This window comes from Siphateles boraxobius, unplaced genomic scaffold (genome assembly GCF_051911475.1).
Source record: "Siphateles boraxobius isolate OS27281-9 unplaced genomic scaffold, OSU_SipBor_1 7, whole genome shotgun sequence".
Classification (NCBI taxonomy): domain Eukaryota; kingdom Metazoa; phylum Chordata; class Actinopteri; order Cypriniformes; family Leuciscidae; genus Siphateles; species Siphateles boraxobius.
Genome location: NW_027509197.1, coordinates 26,059,781 through 26,079,286, shown reverse-complemented (window position 1 = coordinate 26,079,286; position 19,506 = coordinate 26,059,781). Strand labels below are relative to the sequence as shown.

General features: G+C 39.7%; 2 protein-coding genes across 5 annotated transcripts in view; both read right to left on the bottom strand.

Annotated features, from left to right (window-relative positions):
- Positions 1-19,506, bottom strand: part of LOC143723295 (ladderlectin-like) — a 259,996-nt gene that overhangs the window by 73,216 nt on the left and 167,274 nt on the right. The window contains exon 1 of one of the 3 annotated variants that reach the window (XM_077215476.1): positions 12,806-12,809. The exons of the other annotated variants lie outside the window; for them this stretch is intronic. The gene's annotated coding sequence lies outside the window, so the exon portion shown is untranslated. Of the gene's footprint in view, positions 1-12,805; positions 12,810-19,506 lie in introns of those variants that run through there. 3 annotated transcript variants of the gene reach the window in all.
- Positions 1-19,506, bottom strand: part of vangl1 (VANGL planar cell polarity protein 1) — a 49,361-nt gene that overhangs the window by 10,930 nt on the left and 18,925 nt on the right. For both annotated transcript variants that reach the window (XM_077215457.1, XM_077215458.1), the window contains exons 3-8: positions 18,849-18,984; positions 10,886-11,320; positions 10,123-10,298; positions 9,068-9,201; positions 3,631-3,766; positions 3,242-3,476 (exon numbers count right to left, since the gene is read on the bottom strand). In XM_077215457.1, coding sequence (XP_077071572.1) covers positions 3,242-3,476; positions 3,631-3,766; positions 9,068-9,201; positions 10,123-10,298; positions 10,886-11,320; positions 18,849-18,984 — 1,252 coding nt within the window. The remainder of the gene's footprint in view (positions 1-3,241; positions 3,477-3,630; positions 3,767-9,067; positions 9,202-10,122; positions 10,299-10,885; positions 11,321-18,848; positions 18,985-19,506) is intronic.

Sequence of the window (19,506 nt, the reverse complement as noted above, 5' to 3'; positions counted from 1 at the left end):
ACCCACACTAACAAGGATTTTTTAAACTCTGCTGCTTTGTGCTTCACTGAAACCTGGCTGAGTGAAGCCATACCGGACAACGCAATACATCTGCCGGGCTTCCAGCTGTTCCGAGCGGATCGCATCGCGGAGCTAACGGGGAAAACGAGAGGTGGTGGATTGTGTTTCTACATTAACGAAAGTTGGTGTTCAGATGTAACAACACTGAAGAAGATGTGCTCTCCTAATTTAGAGGCACATTTCATAAACTGTAAACCCTTCTACTCGCCTCGGGAATTTTCCTCTTTCATTCTCGTGAATGTTTACATCCCTCCAGACGCGTGCGTGAGCGCGGCGCTACAACAGCTGGCTGAACAAATATCTGAAACGGAACAAAGGTACCCAGACTCTCTTTTAATCATTCTTGGGGATTTTAACAAAGCAAATCTTTCCCGTGAACTACCAAAATACAGACAGCACGTTACATGTCCCACCAGAGACAGTAATATACTGGACCACTGTTACACCACAATAAGAAATGCATATCACTCCGTCCCACGGGCAGCTTTGGGGCTCTCTGATCACTGTTTGGTTCATCTCATACCGACCTACAGGCAGAAACTGAAATCAGCTAAACCTGGAATAAGGACTGTGAAAAGATGGACTAATGAAGCAGAGCAGAATCTACAGGCCTGCTTTGATTGCACTGATTGGACTGTTTTTGAAGCTGCTACCAATGATCTGGATGAGCTCACAGATACTGTAACATCATATATAAGTTTCTGTGAGGATACATGCATTCCTACCAGGACATTCTTATCATTCACTAATGATAAACCATGGTTTACTGGGAAACTCAAACACCTTCGTCATGCCAAAGAGGATGCTTACAGAAGTGGGGATAAAATCTTGTATAACCAGGCCAGAAACAGATTGACAAAGGAGATCAGAGTTGCTAAAAGGAACTACTCTGATAAACTGAAAAAACAGTTTTCATCCAACGACCCATCATCAGTCTGGAATGGCCTGAGGAACATTACCAACTACAAGTCACCATCCCCTCGATCTGTGGACAATCAACACCTGGCTGACGATTTAAATTCATTTTACTGCCGGTTTGAAAAGCCCTCATTCACACCACACACCCGGTCTGATCTGCACTTCACACATTCAGCATCACCTCCTGTTCTCCAATTATCACTCCCCCCTCCTGCCATCCAACCTGAGCTTAAGGTCTGTGTGGAGGACGTGAGCCGAGTCTTCAAAAAACAGAAGACTAGGAAAGCCTCAGGCCCAGACGGCATCTCATCTGCTTGTTTAAAAGCCTGCGCTGACCAACTGGCCCCGGTCTTCACGCAGATCTTCAACAGATCATTGGAGCAGTGTGAAGTTCCCTGCTGCTTCAAACGCTCCACTATCATTCCTGTCCCCAAAAAACCCAAAATCACTGGACTTAATGACTACAGACCTGTCGCTCTCACGTCTGTGGTCATGAAGTCGTTTGAAAGACTGGTGCTGGCCCACCTGAAGGACATCACTGGACCCCTGCTGGATCCCTTTCAGTTTGCTTACAGAGCAAACAGGTCTGTGGATGATGCAGTCAACATGGGACTGCATTATATCCTGCAACATCCCGACAGACCAGGGACTTATGCAAGGATCCTCTTTGTGGACTTCAGTTCGGCCTTCAATACCATCATGCCTGGTCTTCTCACAGCCAAACTGACCCAGCTCTCCATACCATCCTCGATCTGTCAGTGGATCACCAGCTTCCTGACGGACCGGCAGCAGCGAGTGAGACTGGGGAAACACACATCCAAGACACTCACAATCAGCACTGGTGCTCCCCAAGGGTGCGTTCTCTCCCCACTGCTCTTCTCCCTGTACACTAATGACTGCACTTCTAAAGACCCCACTGTCAAGCTCCTGAAATTTGCAGACGACACCACTGTCATCGGTCTCATCCGAAACGGTGACGAGTCTGCTTACAGACTGGAGGTTGAACAGCTGGCTGCCTGGTGCAGTTATAACAACCTTGAGCTGAACACGCTCAAAACAGTGGAGATGATCGTGGACTTCAGGAGGAACAGCCCAGCACTCCCCCCACTCACCATCATGAACAGCACTGTGGAAGCAGTGGAGTCATTCAGGTTCCTGGGCACTATCATCTCTCAGGACCTGAAGTGGGACAATCACATTGACTCCATTGTGAAAAAGGCCCAGCAGAGACTGTACTTCCTTCGCCAGCTGAGGAAGTTCAACCTGCCTCAGGATCTGCTGATTCAGTTCTACTCAGCCGTCATTGAGTCTGTCTTGTGCGCTTCCATCACTGTCTGGTTTGGTTCAGCTACCAAATCAGACATCAGGAGACTACAACGGACAGTCCGGACTGCGGAGAGGATTATTGGTGCCCCCCTGCCAAACCTCCAGGACCTGTACTCTTCCAGAGTGAGGAAGAGAGCAGGTAAAATCATCACAGACTCCACTCACCCTGGACACCACCTGTTTGAACTGTTACCGTCAAGACGGAGACTCAGATCACTGGCCACAAGAACATCTCGGCACAGGAACAGTTTCTTCCCACAGGCCATTTCCCTCCTGAACAGTTAACACTCCTCCCAAGGCATATGCCTGTAAGTGCAATACTCCCACTGTTTAGTGCAATATCCCACAACTCAGGTGATACTTATTTGTAGATTTATTTATTTATAATATTCAAAACACTGTAAATAGGTTCATAATCTGTAAATCTGAAAATGTCTATTCTGACTAAACCCAACTGTGATAGTTTTATTCTCATATATTCATATTTTTATTTTTTATTCTTATAATTTGTAGTATTATGTTTCATGTTGTATTTGTATATGTCCACTGGAAGCCTCAGTACCAAAACAAATTCCTTGTGTGTGCAAGCACACTTGGCAATAAAGCTCTTTCTGATTCTGATTCTGATTCTGATTCAGTTCAGGGCTTCCATAGTATACAGCCTGAATATAATTGCTTCCAGAAATTATTTTTGTGGGTGCTATCGGGGTGCTTTGGTCTTTTTTGGGGTGCTGAAGCACCCGCTAGCCCCTCCCTATAGCGCCGCCCATGATTTACACAGATGTGAATGACTTAAAATCAATACAACCCTCTTGCTCATATGGATTGTGCGCAAGTGCTCATGACTCCTGTTACAGACATTTGGTGGTGTCAAATAGGAGAAGTCTGGATTAATGTCACCCACTTTTGTAAGAAAGCATGTCTGGGTTTGTCTCACCTTTGGGGTCATGTTGTTTGTAATGCAGAACGCCAGGTGGGCCTGAATGCTGTCCATGCTGTGGCAGTGCTGCTGGCGGGTGGTGCGCAGGTATTTCTGCAGTGCTCGAGCCATGGATGGGAAGATGGCCTGTGCTGCCTCACGTGGATCCATCTCATCTCCCGGCGGCTTCTTTTTCTCCTCCTCCTGCAGCCGTCTAACATGTGTGAATGCCTCCTCTACGGCCACCACCAGCCTGGAAAACGTTGCATATTAAGTTGCAGTAGTTTAATTAAAACCCCAACTCTATTTTAAATATCTTTACTGTATATCAAAATTTAACTGCATGCTGTGGTATCACTTTCATACTTGTTGTTCCACAAACTCTGCCACTCTATTGTTTCTCTTACCGTGCTTTGCGCTTTCGGACTCTTCGATCATGCTCAGCTTCCTCGTAGTACAGCTCATTGTGGCTGGTGTCTCTCTGTCGAGCGGCAGCTGCTATTTTAGCTCGAGACTGAGCTGTTGCAGCATCGCTTCCAGCACCTGGAAAGACAAAAATCAACATCATGAGAGAGAGAGAATAGATGCAAGTACAATTCAATAAACTAAAAAAACGACAAAAATTCATCTTGACATTATTCCATATCACGAGAAAAACAGATACCTTTCACAAACTGACCCATTGCTAAGTCTGTCAAGCTTTTATAGTGTTACCAAAAGTAATTCTTCTGATGTCATGCAAATTCCTATCAAACTTGGAACCCAAGGCCAAGGCATTGTAAAGTCTGATCAAAAATTCATGCCTTCATACTGTTGCAGAATATCATATAAATTGTAATTTAACAGCTGTTATAATTAAAAACATCTCTATTTTAAATAAATGCTTTTCTTTCTATTCATTAAATAAAAAAAACTATCATGGTTTGTTCAAAACTATTAAGCAGCACAAATGTTTACAACATTGGTAATAAGAAATGTTTCTTGAGCAGCAAATCTTCCATCATGTGCAAGTAAACCTCTACAAATGATCCAGAATGCTGCAGCCCGTTTCGTCATCAACGAGCCCACGTCACTCCTCTGTTCATCTCTCTGCACTGGCTACCACTCGCTGCTCGCAACAAGTTCAAGGCATTGACGCTTACAGATTGACCACAGGCTCAGCTCCCTCCTACTTTTACTCGTTTCTACGAGTCTACATCCCTACCAGAAGCCTACGATCGGTCAATGAGCGACGGCTCGTGGTACCATCACAGAGAGCCACAAAAACACTCTCCAGAACATTCTCATTCAAGGTTCCATGCAGGTGGAATGATCTCCCCACCCTCGTCCGGAATGGAGAATCCCTGACAACATTCAAAAGACAACTGAAAACTCAACTCTTCTGTGAGCACTTTAGAAAAAAAAAAAGAATCCTTTCCCTTTCCTTTAAATCCTGCCTTGTCTGGCTTATGCTACTCTGAGCAATGCCTGAACTTTGTATTTTGAGGACTTCTTAATGTTGCTGTTTGAGCATAAACAACATCTGAAAAGTTCCAACGCTCAAAGTTCAAAGCAAAGAAATTGTTTAAGGACTACAACAAAAGGCTGGTAGGAACTACACACAACATTCCTCCTGGGTTAGTGACATCATTAACCCTAAAATTTACATAAAGCCCGCCCCCGGAACACAATTTACAGATTATCATGACAGAATATGCTAATCAATGACTAGAAGATAGTTAACTCCACATCAACTACATAAATTCTTCAACTAACCATTCAGAAATGTCCAGCTGCATAACTTGCATTCTACATGTTGTCACTTCTTGAGTCTCTCCATCTTTGTCTGACTCTGATTTTAAAGGGGAACTTGGCAACTATTTCAACTTAATAAAACCATTTAGAAAACATTTTGATGGTTAAATAACCTGTTCTGGTGAGAATGGTGACTTTCCCCGCTCCCCCCTGCGTTCCCAGGCGGAAAACTAACCTTGCAACATCGGGACGGACGTTCCGGTAAGTTGGAAATAGGAAGTCTGGTGAGAAGCAGGAACGAGCGAGAAACACAAACTGCTTTACGGCAATTCGACATAAACACACATGCCATATAATACTGTGTATGATCAGAGAATGTCTAATAAGGGGGGAACTTCCACTCTCAGTAAACTTCCGGCTTCTGAACTGGTTGCAGTCCCACTCTGGTTCCATATGAGGGCGCTCACAGGACGAGTGCAGAATGAATGGCGGTCAATGCAGCTATACCCCTCAAAATCCACTTTTCTCAGGATATAATTTTTTGTCTAGTAATTTGAATGTTGTATTCGAAAGGAGATGCAAAGAAATTTCACATTGCTTCGGTGTTAGATTTTTTAGAGTTTTTGTTTTGTTGCTTTAAAAGACCATGCCGAAAATACACACACACACACACATTCTGGTCCAGCTTCGGATGCCACGATGCCATCAAGCGGTATCTCTGGTCGTAATTAGTCCTTCACTGACTAATCAGCGTTCATTAGCAGAATGCTAGTGTGTTATGGACAACAACAACTCAACCTGTAATAAATCGAAAGGACATAAGTACTCGTTCATTCAACTTTCGACCTATAACCCATGTTGAAATTGCAAAACCTACAATCAAATTTGAGATTTCTCAATGTCAACCGGGTGAAAGAGACAAATTTAGCCGTCTAGTTCCATAGACTCCCATTAATTTTGCACTCATGGGCGATCGCCCCCCAGTGGAACTCTGGTGGAACTACAACCAAAATTCGGTACAATAGGACTTAATTGGGAGTGGCCAGGCTTTTCGTAGACGGGCTCTGGTATGATGTATTACCCACTTCGGTAGACATAGCTCCACATGATAAAGTTGGCCGGCTCCGATAATAACAAATGCACATGAGCAGCAGTTGAAAGGGGGAGGAGGGTGCCGCAAGTGAGTTTTTTTACGACAGTGTTGTGAAATATACGGCCCACAGCTGTAGGGGGAGCTCATTGAGACAATATGCGACAACAAAAGTGAAAATCACCAAGTTCCCCTTTAACATAACAGGCTAAAAGTTTTTGAAATTTTCAGTGCATGTCTTTGTGAGGTAAAAGGACACAAGTTGTTGCTGTTGAAGTTCCGCCCTCTGTGACGGGAGCAGCAGCTCATTTGCATTTAAAGGGACAGACAAAAAAATGGTGCGTTTTTGCTAACCCTCAAAAAGTGACAATTTTAACATGCTATATAAAAATATCTGTGAGTTTTTTTCAGCTAAAACTTCACATACACACTCTGGTGATATTAAAGATTTATTTTACATCTTGTGAAAAGGGCATTATACCACCCCTTTACCGGCATTGCATATCTACTGCAAAAAGCCCACTGGCAGTCAAGTAAATCTATATGTGGAATCAGGTTATGATGATTATACGTAATGCATATTAGCTGAGTGTGCATACTAATGTGGTGAACAGAATAATTTATGCATATTTATCCATATTCAGGTCACAGATATGGTTAATAATGCATGACAAGGGCAGCATGACTCTCCTCTGTAGCAGGGCAGGTCTGTGATCCATACTCAATGAATCACCTCCAGAAATCACATATACTAAATCTTCCTCTGGATTTTTGTGAATAACATGACAAAGACAAAAGAAAAAAAAATAATACACACAAACACCAAGGAGGACCATTACGAGAAATAAGATACAACAATAATTATATCCACAGACAAAAACAAGTTAAGGTTATTCAGAAGGAATTTTTTTTTTCGGGGGAGAATCTTTTTTCCTAGTGATGCATTATTAATACTCTGGCAATCCATGCAAAGCACAAAAAGAGCTACGCACTGCTGTTTTTTATATACGTGCACACTCACACACACACACATTCCTGGCCTGGTTCGATAGCCACAGGCATGAAGAAGGCTTGAGTGCTTAAGGGGGTATCTTGATCCCAAGTATGCATCTCTGGATCATGGTGTCTGTATTTCTTGTGCTGACAGCACATCATAAATGTCAAACAGTGACGGAGAACGAGGGAGAGAGACTGGGTGTGTTTGAGATCTGGGGTGAGAAAGTAGTTATTTAATTTTTTTTTATTTTTCATATTTTTACAGCATAGTAAGAGCAGAGATGAGTGTCTTCATGGCAATTGAGACATGTAGAAGGATTTCTCAATGCATTTCTCGATTGTTTTTTGGATGAGTCTGTGACCTTGTGCACGGTGTAAAATGACTGCATGCACAAGCAAATAACAAAAACATGTGGAGCACTTGACAATTCATTGTTTCTGTGAAAGGATTTTTGAATGCATTACACGGTCCGAACTTACAATCGAAAAGATAGCTTTTCAGTTTGGCTTTAAACTCTGCAGAAAGAAACAATCACAGAAGATTTATTAGATGTACGTGGCGATTGCACGTGTTTGTTTTTTAGTCCAAGTTCAAGACAATATTATTGCTCAGAGGTTGCTCTTTCACAGGTCAGGGGACTAAGTTCTTAGTGGACGCAACCAATTGTAGGATGTGACCCTTTTAACGGTGGTCTATCTTGATCCCAAGTATCAACTTAGTCTCAAATGTTTCTATTAAAATTCCTCATGAGGGATACAAATAGATACAAATGAGACAATTGTTGATATAAGTGGTGAAGAGCAAAGGTGGTCATATAAAAAACTACAGAGCCCCTAAAGTGACATGGTGAAGGAAAAAAATGTGAGATGGAGGAAAAAATGTTTGTCAATGCTTTTGCATTCTCTTGCATATGTTTTGCATTCCCTCGCAAAAACATTGGGGTTCTACCGAAAAATTTTGCGTTCGCTCGGAAAAAGCTCAAAAGGTTTTGCGAGCTAACACAAAGTTTCTTGGGGGAACGCAAAGGATTTGCAAGCAAACGCAAAGTTTCCCGAAAACGCAAAACATTTGTGAGAGGATGCAAAAGCATTGACTTATTTTCCCTCACATCTAATTTTTTTCCCCACAACAATGTCCCTTTAGGGGCTCCGTACAAAACAAATACGTTTATTTAAATATAAAAAATATTCACTTTAAAAGTAAAAAAGATAATCAAAATAGATTTTTAGATGTAATGCTCTGTTATTTGTATACTGTAAGAAATTCAGTAACACTTTTCATTCGTTTCATTTGTTAACATTAGTTAACTACATTAGATAACATGAACTAACAATGAAAAATACTTCTACAGCATTTATTAATCTTAGTTCATGTTAATTTCGACATTTGCTAAAACGGTTTATCTGTTAACATAAGTTAATGCACTGTGAAATAACACAAACTTTGATTTTTTACATTAACAAAGGATAATAAATGCTGTAAAAACATATTGGTCATTGTTAGTTCATGTTAGTTAGTGCATTAATTAATGTTAATAAATGAGACCTTACTGTAAAGTGTACCAGTAATTCTTATGCATATTGATATACAAAGTCAAAAAAGGTTAATATAATATGGATTATGAATGTAATATAAATGTATTATGATGCAATGCATGCTTTTAAAATGGCATTTAAATTTCACGTGGATAGCATTTCTCAGATTATTTGGTGTTGTAAGAACACGAGAATGTTTCATGTTGAAATAACAGACTTTCAATTTGCAGTTTGTGACAGATTTTTTCTGAAACTCTAAGGAGACATGTTGCATTACTAGAGTCTATTTCTCAGAACAATAGCCTGTGAAGCAGGAGACATTGGCTCTCATTGCTATCTAGGAGAAACCTTTGAAATATTAAGGACATCTCAATTTTGATGCCTTTCCTAAAAGCATTCCAAAATGAATCATTCAGAATTTCTTGGTCAAGAGAACAATAAGCATTAAGTCAGAAAACACACAGTGATTCTGCACAGATTAAACTCACCATCCACATTATAGACTTTTAGCCCAGCCAGATGTTTAGCTGCCCTGGACTTAGCAGCCGTCAGCAGGGCAGGGTTGTGCACTGAGAAATCCTTATAATAGTGTTCAAGAATTACCAGGGCTGCCCGCTGAATGCTACAGAGGGAGAGAGAGAGAGAGATCAGACAGATCAACGTTGTAAAAAAAAAAAACTTATGTTCATTGTTAATAGGGATTTGGGTGTCTCTTAAAACACAGGAACAGACAATTCCATAATATATTTCATTAAACAGATGTCAGATACTAATAGATTTCACTCAGCTATTGTGTGTGTGCTGCCACTTGACTCTGCAGTTGCGCTGGATCAAAAATGTCCAACCAATGAAACAATGAGAGCAAGAACAAAGGAAAGCGTTGGGCAGGAGAGAGGAAGGGAGAGGGGAAGTAACGCAGGGCAAAGTAGGGAGTGTCTGTAATGGGGTGATTAATGGACCTTTTTCCCTTGGCCCAAACTCAACTCATTATTAATGCATTAAACAGTGCGCGCACACACACACACACACACACACTCACACAATTTTGTGTATACAGACAAGCAAATACAATATCTAAGCAATAAAGCAGCTCAGCCATAAAATCAGTGCAATTACAGAGACAAACATTTTTTAATTTTTTTTTTTAACATGTTTATACACATAGTTGGTTTGCAGATTTGATGCATAGAAGACAATTAAAAATAAAGGGTCTTCAATAGTTCTCGGGCTTCAGTGAAGAACCCACTTCTGAAATAAAATTCACTGCAAAAGGATCCTTTGATCTGCTTAATTGTTTCTAAGCTCTTGGACACATATTTACATAGATGGTTTTCTAAAGAACTAGTTAACTACGTTTAACTTTTTGGTTCTGTAGAAATCTTTGGTTCTAATTGGAAACTTTATTTTGAAGTGTGACGAGTGAGTTCCTATTTATCTAGCCTTATAACTAAAGAGCATGTAACAGACAGTTAAAGAGCACGTAACAGACAGTTAAAGAGCATATGAAGTTATTTTATTCAATGTTTTGGTCATCAGCTGGCACCTGAGTTGTCCCAGGTTGTAATGGTGAGTCTCTCCATCAGTGGAGCGTACGACACAGAGCGAAAAGCAGGGCTGCAGATGCCGGATCTCCAGGAGAACCACTGCCAGGTAATGGATGAACAGCAGAGCATCCACCAATGATACTGCAAACTGCACTATGCCGTGGTAGTTCTCTTCCTGTCAAGCACAGAAAGTAAAGCAATAAACCAAGGGGGTCAAATGACATGCCCTGAATTTGTTTTTTGGGGTGGGGTGGGGGTGTAATAATTTGATTATACACAATTAATTAAATTAATTAGATGCTTCAAAATAGTTCATTAGTTCACTTCCCCATTTACATATACAATAAAAATACAATAAAAATCTTTTATTTTTTCTGAACCAATAAATACAGACCACAATAATGCTGCTGAGCCGTGCATGAAATTACAAACAATTACATGATTATAGCGATAAAACGTTCCAAAATATTCCAATTTAACCCTATCGATGATGATAATAATATTTAGTAACATTGAAGTCATTAGCCTAAAAGTAAGTTACAATTGAAGTGTGTAACCATCAAATGGAATTGCAAAAACAATGATCTATGGTCACATGTGTACATTTATAATTTTGTATGTGGTTTGAACATGGCTCATCCAATCAAATATTACAGCTGAAACTAACAATATTATGAAAAGAAATGTTAAACAGATGCAATTCCACAGATCTCAACATGTTTCTCTTGACTCTTTATGGTGCCCACACACATTTGCCCATACCTGTGAGTCCAAGATGCGCACTCCAAAGAACAGCCAATAGGAGAGCAGCAGGAGGAGCGTGAGCAACCCCAGCAGGGCACGGAACACTGCTATCCGGGGCAGGGAGGCTCGCGTCGGTCGCACAAACAGCGCCCAGCCAGCCAGCAAGAGAATGAGGAGCTTGAAAGCCAGTGAGAGAAACAGGCCCTCACAGGCAGTACCACAAGCCTGAAGGCGCTCTGGCCACAGAACCTGGGGCAGCACCAGGAAGGACAGGGGGGTAACCAGGACCAGAAGGCCTAGGAGGAGGGTGAGGGCCAAAGGAAGGAAGCGTACACAGTTCAATTTCTCTACTGGACCATCCGTCTCCTTCCCGAAGCCAGCCAAGTCCTCTTGAGACAAACTGTGGTCTGATGTTCCGGTGACCGCTGTGGTGGTCTCGCCCCAGTTGTCATCCTGTCAAGAGGTGGAAGAGAGGAACAACATTGTATCATGCACATAAAAAATTCAACATACTCCTAAAAGCTCCATTATCTTAGAAGCCTAAAATCCAAGCCCAGCACCCAGGGTCGATAATACAGAAAAAAACAGATTTACAGTTTTTGATTTGCTCCCCTTTCCCACCCTGCTTGTGAGATGACAAATCTGCTTCACAGCTAATTTAGACAGGCAGTACGAAAGTACGTAGGTCTCCTCATCAGCATATATTAATGGCAAATATCCAAAACTCACATACATCTACATATAAATGGATTGAGAACTGAGAGACACACTAACAACAATTGAGAACTTTCTAACAGAAGGACGTCTGAGCCAGTGCCACTAGAATGTGAAATGCAATGCAGATTAGAATTCCATTAAAGATTATTCTGCACTAAGGACAGCAATTCATCTGCAACTATTTATATATTTATTTATGGATTTGTTTGCTTATTTGTATGAATAGAGGCTGTATTTTGTATGGTAATGTAGTTTAGCCAATTTGATCTGAATTGAGAAAGTTTTCATTTCATGTAAATGACAGCAATATTATTATCATAATAATAACAGACACAAAATGCAGCCACATGCAGTAAATACTGGGCCAACTATTGAATATATTCACTAAGTTCAATGCAAAGAGTTTAAGAAAAACACTGATGCAACTTTGCAACATTGCCGAGTCCAACCTTTCAAAACCTGGTATTGATGTACACCACATGAACCAAAGAACCCAGATTCTTAGAGAAACAAAGAATTAGACAATTAATAAATACAATACGGGGTATGCACATATGCGACAAAAGAAAAATGGAGGGATTACTGGTAATTGAGAAGAACAGTGAAAAATGTGAGTGAGTTGTTTACGCCTGATGGTTTCAGCTCATTTGACAATTTTAAAAAAAGAAAAAGAAAAGAAATTTCCTTTCTGTTCTACACAGTTTAGAGCTTGCGGCAGCCCTTGTGCAAAAATAACTTTACGGACGATCATTAGAAGTGAGGAAATGGCAGATGGAAAAGGTTAAAGAAGCATATTGTGTTGTAGAAGGTGGTGGAAACACAAACACAGATGCACATAAGATTTTTTATTTAAAAAAAGGAACCCATTAGATGAGGTCTCAGGGTCAACATCCAAAAACGTTGGCTAGCACCAGAGGCAGCTACTGCTGTAAAAAACACATTTACACTTAAATTTGTGAGCACTGAAGTCTTAAAGCATCTGCTTCTATCTGAATTTCAGCTCCAGAGGCTTCCTTAGTGCTTGTTTTAACAGTGATACAAACAATAACGATGGTGAAGTTTTTTTCAGTATCAATTCCAGAGCTGAAGCTGAACTCCAAAGTTGAACATTTTTTAACTTGACAATACTTAGAAAGCATGTGTTAATACAGCAACAATTTGAAATGAGATCCCCATTTCAAAAGATTAAGGATATTTCACATTATTTATGATATTCAAGTTTGATTTTCACAACACAACAATTTTATTTATATTATATTCAAGTATAATTCCATAAAAATATTTTTTTAAAATGAGTGAAGGCTATTGTACAGGACTGTGGTCTGATCTGTTCCATTTTGCCTACAGTCCACATTGCTGAATGTGCTTCCCCCACGGAGACAGACAAAAGAAGCATACAACCCAGCTAATAGAATGTGTGTGTGTGTGTGTGTGTGTGTGTGTGTGTGTGTGTGTGTGTGTGTGTGTGTGTGTGTGTGTGTGTGTGTGTGTGTGTGTGTGTGTGTGTGTGTGTGTTTTAGTGTTCTGCTTGACTCGTGTACAGCTCATTTCCCTGTCACGGAGCCACAGTCCGAGCTGTACCACAGAAAGAAAAGCAGGAAGAGAGGGAGTGGTAAACAAGTGTGAGAAATTCCTCCACCTCTCTCCTCTCCACCCTCCATCCTTTTCCTCACTTATTTTCCAAAATAAACCTGCATAGGCATTTTGCTCAGATTTACAGCTCGAGAGGAACATAAAGGATACCAACATTATTATAGAATTACAGACATGAGAACACTAAGAGCATAATGATTTAAAATGATACACAGTAGTAATTGACAGATACTGTCGATAGTGCATTTTTCTTGATTCTGAAATAAATTGTATTGAACCCTTGACATTGTAGCTGACTTTGAAAGGTTAGAAGCGGCCTTTGACAGGTAAGATTTATGTATGTCATTATGACCCTGGGCTAGTAACTATGAGAGGCGAGAGGAATCAAAATCAAGCAGTCTTTTGAATCAAGCAGTGAATCTAGGGTTAAGGGGGAGGGACTAAGATAAACATCTGTCATTGGTGATGAGGCTCCGATAGAGGGCAATCGAGTGCTGCAGGGATAACTTTTTTTTTTGTAGGCAAAACCCAGAAACGAGTTAGTATTTTAGTACTTCTGGTTCCATCATCATGAAGTCAATAGTTTTTGACTAAATGCCTGTAGATAACACTAGTTCACTAATTTTTACTAAACTGAAAGGTGGCTAATATTATAAAGCTTTTACTAAACAGGTGGCTAAATTAAACAATAGAGGTTGTTGAGAGTATTAAACGTCATCCCAGCACACAGGAAAACTCATCTACTCACTAGTTCATTTTTATAGCCTCGTTGTATTTATAATTGTGCTCTTCCAAACTATTCTATCTCAAATTTTCCGGGGAAATGTTTTTTTTTTTTAAAAAGAGTGAGAGAGTTGTTGGAAGCTTGATGGTGTTGACGTTTGTTTGTAGCCTATGCTTAACTTTTTACTCCTGGCAATTGTATTTTGGCTTAAAAATGTATTAAAATATTAAAAATATGTCATAACTGCAGCACTCTATAGAGGCATTAGATTATCCAACAATATCACCATGTGCCTTAATTTAAGATTGAAGCAATGGATATATCTATGCAGCCTTTGATAATCATTGAATCAAATTACAGTGCTAGATCATTTTATAAATAAAAATGAGACTTGCAAGAAAGACACACTCAAAGGGCACAACAAGCAAACATAAACACAGGCCCTTTCTTAGCACACCAGTTATGACTTACATGCTTGCTATTCCAAGTCATTCTGTTCACTAACGTCTAAAGTTTCCTCACTGGAGACAACATTCCAGAGGCCCAGGCTGAATGACAGGAAGACGAAAGAAGATCAGAGCCAACATGATGAAATTACACAGGGAAGAATAGACCTGACAGCCGTTCAAGGGCACGGCATTAACCTGTTAGCAGTGCCAGGGGCTTTCCTCGGGTTACTATGATATTTTTATCAAATAAACCAGTGTGCATTTGCCCCTTTGTTATATCAAGAGATCTGCCGTTGTAATTTAAATGATCTATGAAAAGATGAAACCTACCTAATGTTTAACAATTTTGAAATGATGCTATTGGAAGGTACATGTTTGTTTGCATATGCACAACTGAAAAAACTTTACAAAAAAGTAAAAACAGCAATATTGTAAAATATTATTACAATTTAAATAGCTGTTTTCTATTTTATTGTTTTAAAATGTAATTTATTCCTGTAATGGCAAAGCTAAATTTTCAGCAGTCTTCACTTCACACTTCAGTCACATGATCCTTCAGAAATCATTCTAATATGCTTATTTGGTGCCCAAAAAATATTTATTATTATTAACAATTTAATTAATGAATTGTTTATTAAAATTAACAAAAGTCTTTACTGTCATATTTGATAAATTTAATGCATCCTTTCTGAATAAAAGTATAATTTTTTTTCAAAAGAGACTTACTTGGATCTTACTCACCCCAGACTTCTTAATGGTAGTGAATGCATATATATATATATCAGGTTGCTGATTTGTTGATCAGGTTGTTGAGAGTGGCCTTTTATTGAGGCCAGCCTAAGGCACACCTGGGCAATAATCATGCTGTCTAATCAGCATCTTGATACGCCACACCTGTGAGGTGGATGGATTATCTTGGCAAAGGAGAAGTGCTCACTAACACAGATTTAGACAGATTTGTGAACAATAGAGAGAAATAGGCCTTTTGTGTACATAGAAGAAGTCTTAGATCTTTGAGTTCAGCTCATGAAAAATGGGGGCAAAAACAAAAGTGTTGCGTTTATAATATTGTTCAGTGTAGGTATGTTCAATCGGAATTCTTCCATATCTTAAAGTCCTTTCAAGAGAAATGTACAGTGTTCTCACACACACACACTCACAGACACACACACTAGAGACCTGCGCGGGACTGTTTTCTTCATCCCGCTCCCGCCCGCGCCCGCCGAATTTCTGACCATTACCGCCCGCTCCCGCAACGTGTTACACTCCCGCCCGGTCCCGCAATATGTATGTCCACTCCCGCCCGCACCCGCAAAACTGGTTAGAATTTATTCCCGCACAATAATAGAGATGCATTGATTTTGTCTTCTCCCGTCCCGCAGGAAAAAACACGTGTTTGTTTTGCTATTTTTAAAGAGCTTCATGGGGTTGTTTGTTTCGTTTCCCTGGCCTGCATCTGACGCACTGATCATTAAAAGATAGTCGTATCTTAGGATCAAATTCAATCATGTATTTGTATTTATTTAAATCTATTTATCTAAATGTATTTTTATTTAATAGATTTTTTTATTTAAATGTTTTTATTTATTTTTTATTTATTTGCTGTTTTTCTAGCTATTCTTCTACATCTTCTAATACATTTAGATAAATAGATTTAAATAAATACATACAAATACATGATTGCAGATCTTTTGAGGGTCCCTCTTCAACTTCTTTCTTAAATTAATGAGCCGTCGTTTTCTGGGAAAATCTCAACAACAGTGAAGTTAATGCAGGCGTACCACTGTCTACATCTTTCTACAATAATTTAAATAATGAAAAGGACAGGTAAAAACGCACTGTTGTGGACCTATCATCACAGCAAATATGATGCCATAAAGCAAAACAACACTCCGAGAGGGAAACAAATATAGCCTACCACAAGAAAATACAGTATACAAAACATCGCTGTAATTGAAAAGTCGGAATCGGTGATAATACATCAATTGTCAATGTCAATATATATATCCTATGTGCATTTGTCACAATGAACAAAGTCCAGTTCCTTTCCATCTTTGTCACAAACAATTGAGAAACTTCTCCAAATGTCAGACTTGCCTTGCTTACGTTTTGTGCTGTAAATACCTCGTTTGAGGTTCTTTTCCATGTCATTTATTGACATCTCATTCTCCACTAGGCTGCGTCCCGATCCCGCAGGGTTTTTTTTAGCAGCCAATTCCCGCCCGCAGCAAAGTTCAAACCGCCCGCTCTCGCGAGATTTGCGTTGGGTCCCGCGGGACCCAATCACAATGCAGCCCTCTAACATACACACACACACACACAAATTAATTTAGACAGGCATGAGGACCTATAAAAACTTTGTGTGCCTTTTGTCCCTGAGGGCGAGCCAAGTAGGTCAGAATAACTGAGACCCTATAGGAAGTACAAAGCGACGTCCCTTCATACTGAGATGTGTGTCGCTCCGATTTTCCATATCTGCCTACACACAAAAAACCTCCTCATTACACACACACACACACACACACTTTACACTCGATTGTGTAATCATTTTCTCTCTAATAAGTATTCCAGTATATATCACTTATAATCACTATGCCAGTGTGAATGAGGTTATTGTTTCATCACGATAACCAACATCACAGGAAAACAGATATATAAATATTAAAAGATTGCAAATATTTATTTTGCCAGTAAAGTTTCATTGTTAAGCCTATTTTTGCAACTCTTAGTGTGCTGAACTCAGCAGAAAATCAATTGAAAACTACACCATGAACCATTTTATTAACACAATGTTGCCATTTGACAAAAAAATACATCTGCCTTAATGCAATTTACACACTGGCAAACACCCGAACACAGCAAATCAGTAAATCCAACTGAATCCAGATCCTTTAAAACATTTATTATCTTTGGGGTTTGGATTCTATTGTGGATTAATTGCTGATTGGATGTAAATGGGATCCAGCTCACATTCGTAATAATAATTCTCAACTGCTCACTCTCAATACTCATTGTGGTAACCCAGAAATCCCTTTTCTGTATAAAGCTCCAGCTCATTCATCCAACAGAAACGATATTAGTGTGAAAACACAATGCAAGCCTGCTTATGCAGTTAAGCTGCAGCACCGCTTGCATGCTGTTTATGCATGAGGTGTGAAACAGCATGAACCGCATCTGTGGCTTGCTCTTACAATGGGCAATGGCAGGCAAGCAGAAAAATAGCACAAATGTGAAGCTTGTAATTTTGATAAAGAACGATATAAATTAATAATATTTGTTAGTTGAGCTGTAAATGTGTCTAAATTGTCCTTTTTAGGTGTTACTACATTTCTTTGAGGTTTAAATTCTGAATACTCCTTTAATTTAATCTGGCATAACACTGAGCAATTCACACATGAATTACTCTGGCAGCAAAGAACATTCAATAAAAAAATATTTTTTTCTGTTTTCTGGAGCATGTCACTGTCTAAAATCCCTGTTATCCTCTTTAACTATGGCCAGTGTTTGCTGAGGTTGAGCATTATATGACAGATGCCCACGTTTGACATCACATACAGATTCATCATACATATATTCTGCACAAATGCATACGCAAAGCAGCATTAAAGCCAACAAGAATGTTTGTATTGTTCATCTATACACTATATGTATACATGATGTGCATGTGTGGCTATTGTTATTGTACATTTGGAATGAGCGTAATGAGTGAAATCAGGATTAGATAATTATAAAAATGTACAAAATACAGTATATATACAGTACCGTTAGAAGTTTTTGGGGTTGATAATGTTTATAAGAGAAGCCTCTTTATAGAAGTTATTTATTTATTTTTTAAGTAGTGAGTCCAATTATTTGAAAGGTATATGATGGTTATTATATAAAATGATAGGTTTTTAAAAACATGCTTTGATTTGCTAAAATATGTTTAGTATTAAAACATTAATTCCAATATGATTTTTTCATTTTTTTTTAATATAATTGCGTCTTTTCTTTTAACAGCCGGGCGACACAGGCCCCCTCGTTGCTTTAGGCAAGGCGAGGCAAGGCAAGGCAAATTTATTTACATAGCTTATTTCATACACTATGGCAATTCAAAGTGCTTTACAGAAAGGAATTAAAATAATCACAAAATAAAAGCAAGGAAAATTAAAACAGTTATGAAAGAAATTAAAAGAGATATATGGTACAGTTAAAAATTTATTAAAAGAGTAAAATGATGATACATAGATCAACTTCTCATCTGGCAAAACACTGGTGTACCATATTTTTCACAACTCCTAGCTTTACTCTGAGATTTTCCCATGGTGATTACACTCTGTCTGTGGTGTTCTTTATTCCAATCCTTGTCAGTCTGAAGCATGGGACTGCTGGGTTGTTTTATTCAAGCAATGTACAGGTTCAGTTCCTCTGGAGTAACTTAAGGGATCTACATCAAGGGCACAATGGTGATACCCACTATCACATTGATTCTCTCAAATATATCCAGTGTCTGACTCACCTGGGCATCTGTGGGGGCGGAGCCTTGATCCGGCTGCTGTGGCTGGGCTGACGATGCACTGATGGTGACATTTTTGTCTGAGCGGCTGCTGCTGTCACGGCTATGTGATTTGTGCCGATCCCTGCTGCTGCGTTCACTGCACGAGAGAGACACACACAGCGACGGAGGTGAGGGAAACGCTGTCGCCATGGCGATGGGAGCAGGGAAACACACTCACACTAATGACAGGATAACCACCATCATCATTCTCCCTCTTCATCCTCTCACTGACACGTGCTGGCTTCCTCTAGCGCCGTCTCGTCCATGCCCTAGCTGGAGCATCTGGTGCAAACTGGGTTAGAGGCAGTGAGCTGTGACGACCCTAATCCAAGCACAGCTTTCTCTCCCTCTCTCTCTGGCTCATTCCTGTCTTTTTAGTCATAGCTAATGTCTGGTAAGCCTTAGAATAAAACCAAACTGATAAACACAAACGCTCTCTCACACACACACACATTCTATTATACAGAAGCAGACATAGACGTCTCGCTCTAAGTAAATCTTGACATCAGCAAATAACTCTGCAAATATCTCCAAAGACAGCATTCGATCTCACGCCGTCTGTATTTAACAATATACAGCAATGAGGCATGAAAATTATATTGTTACAGTAACTGATGCT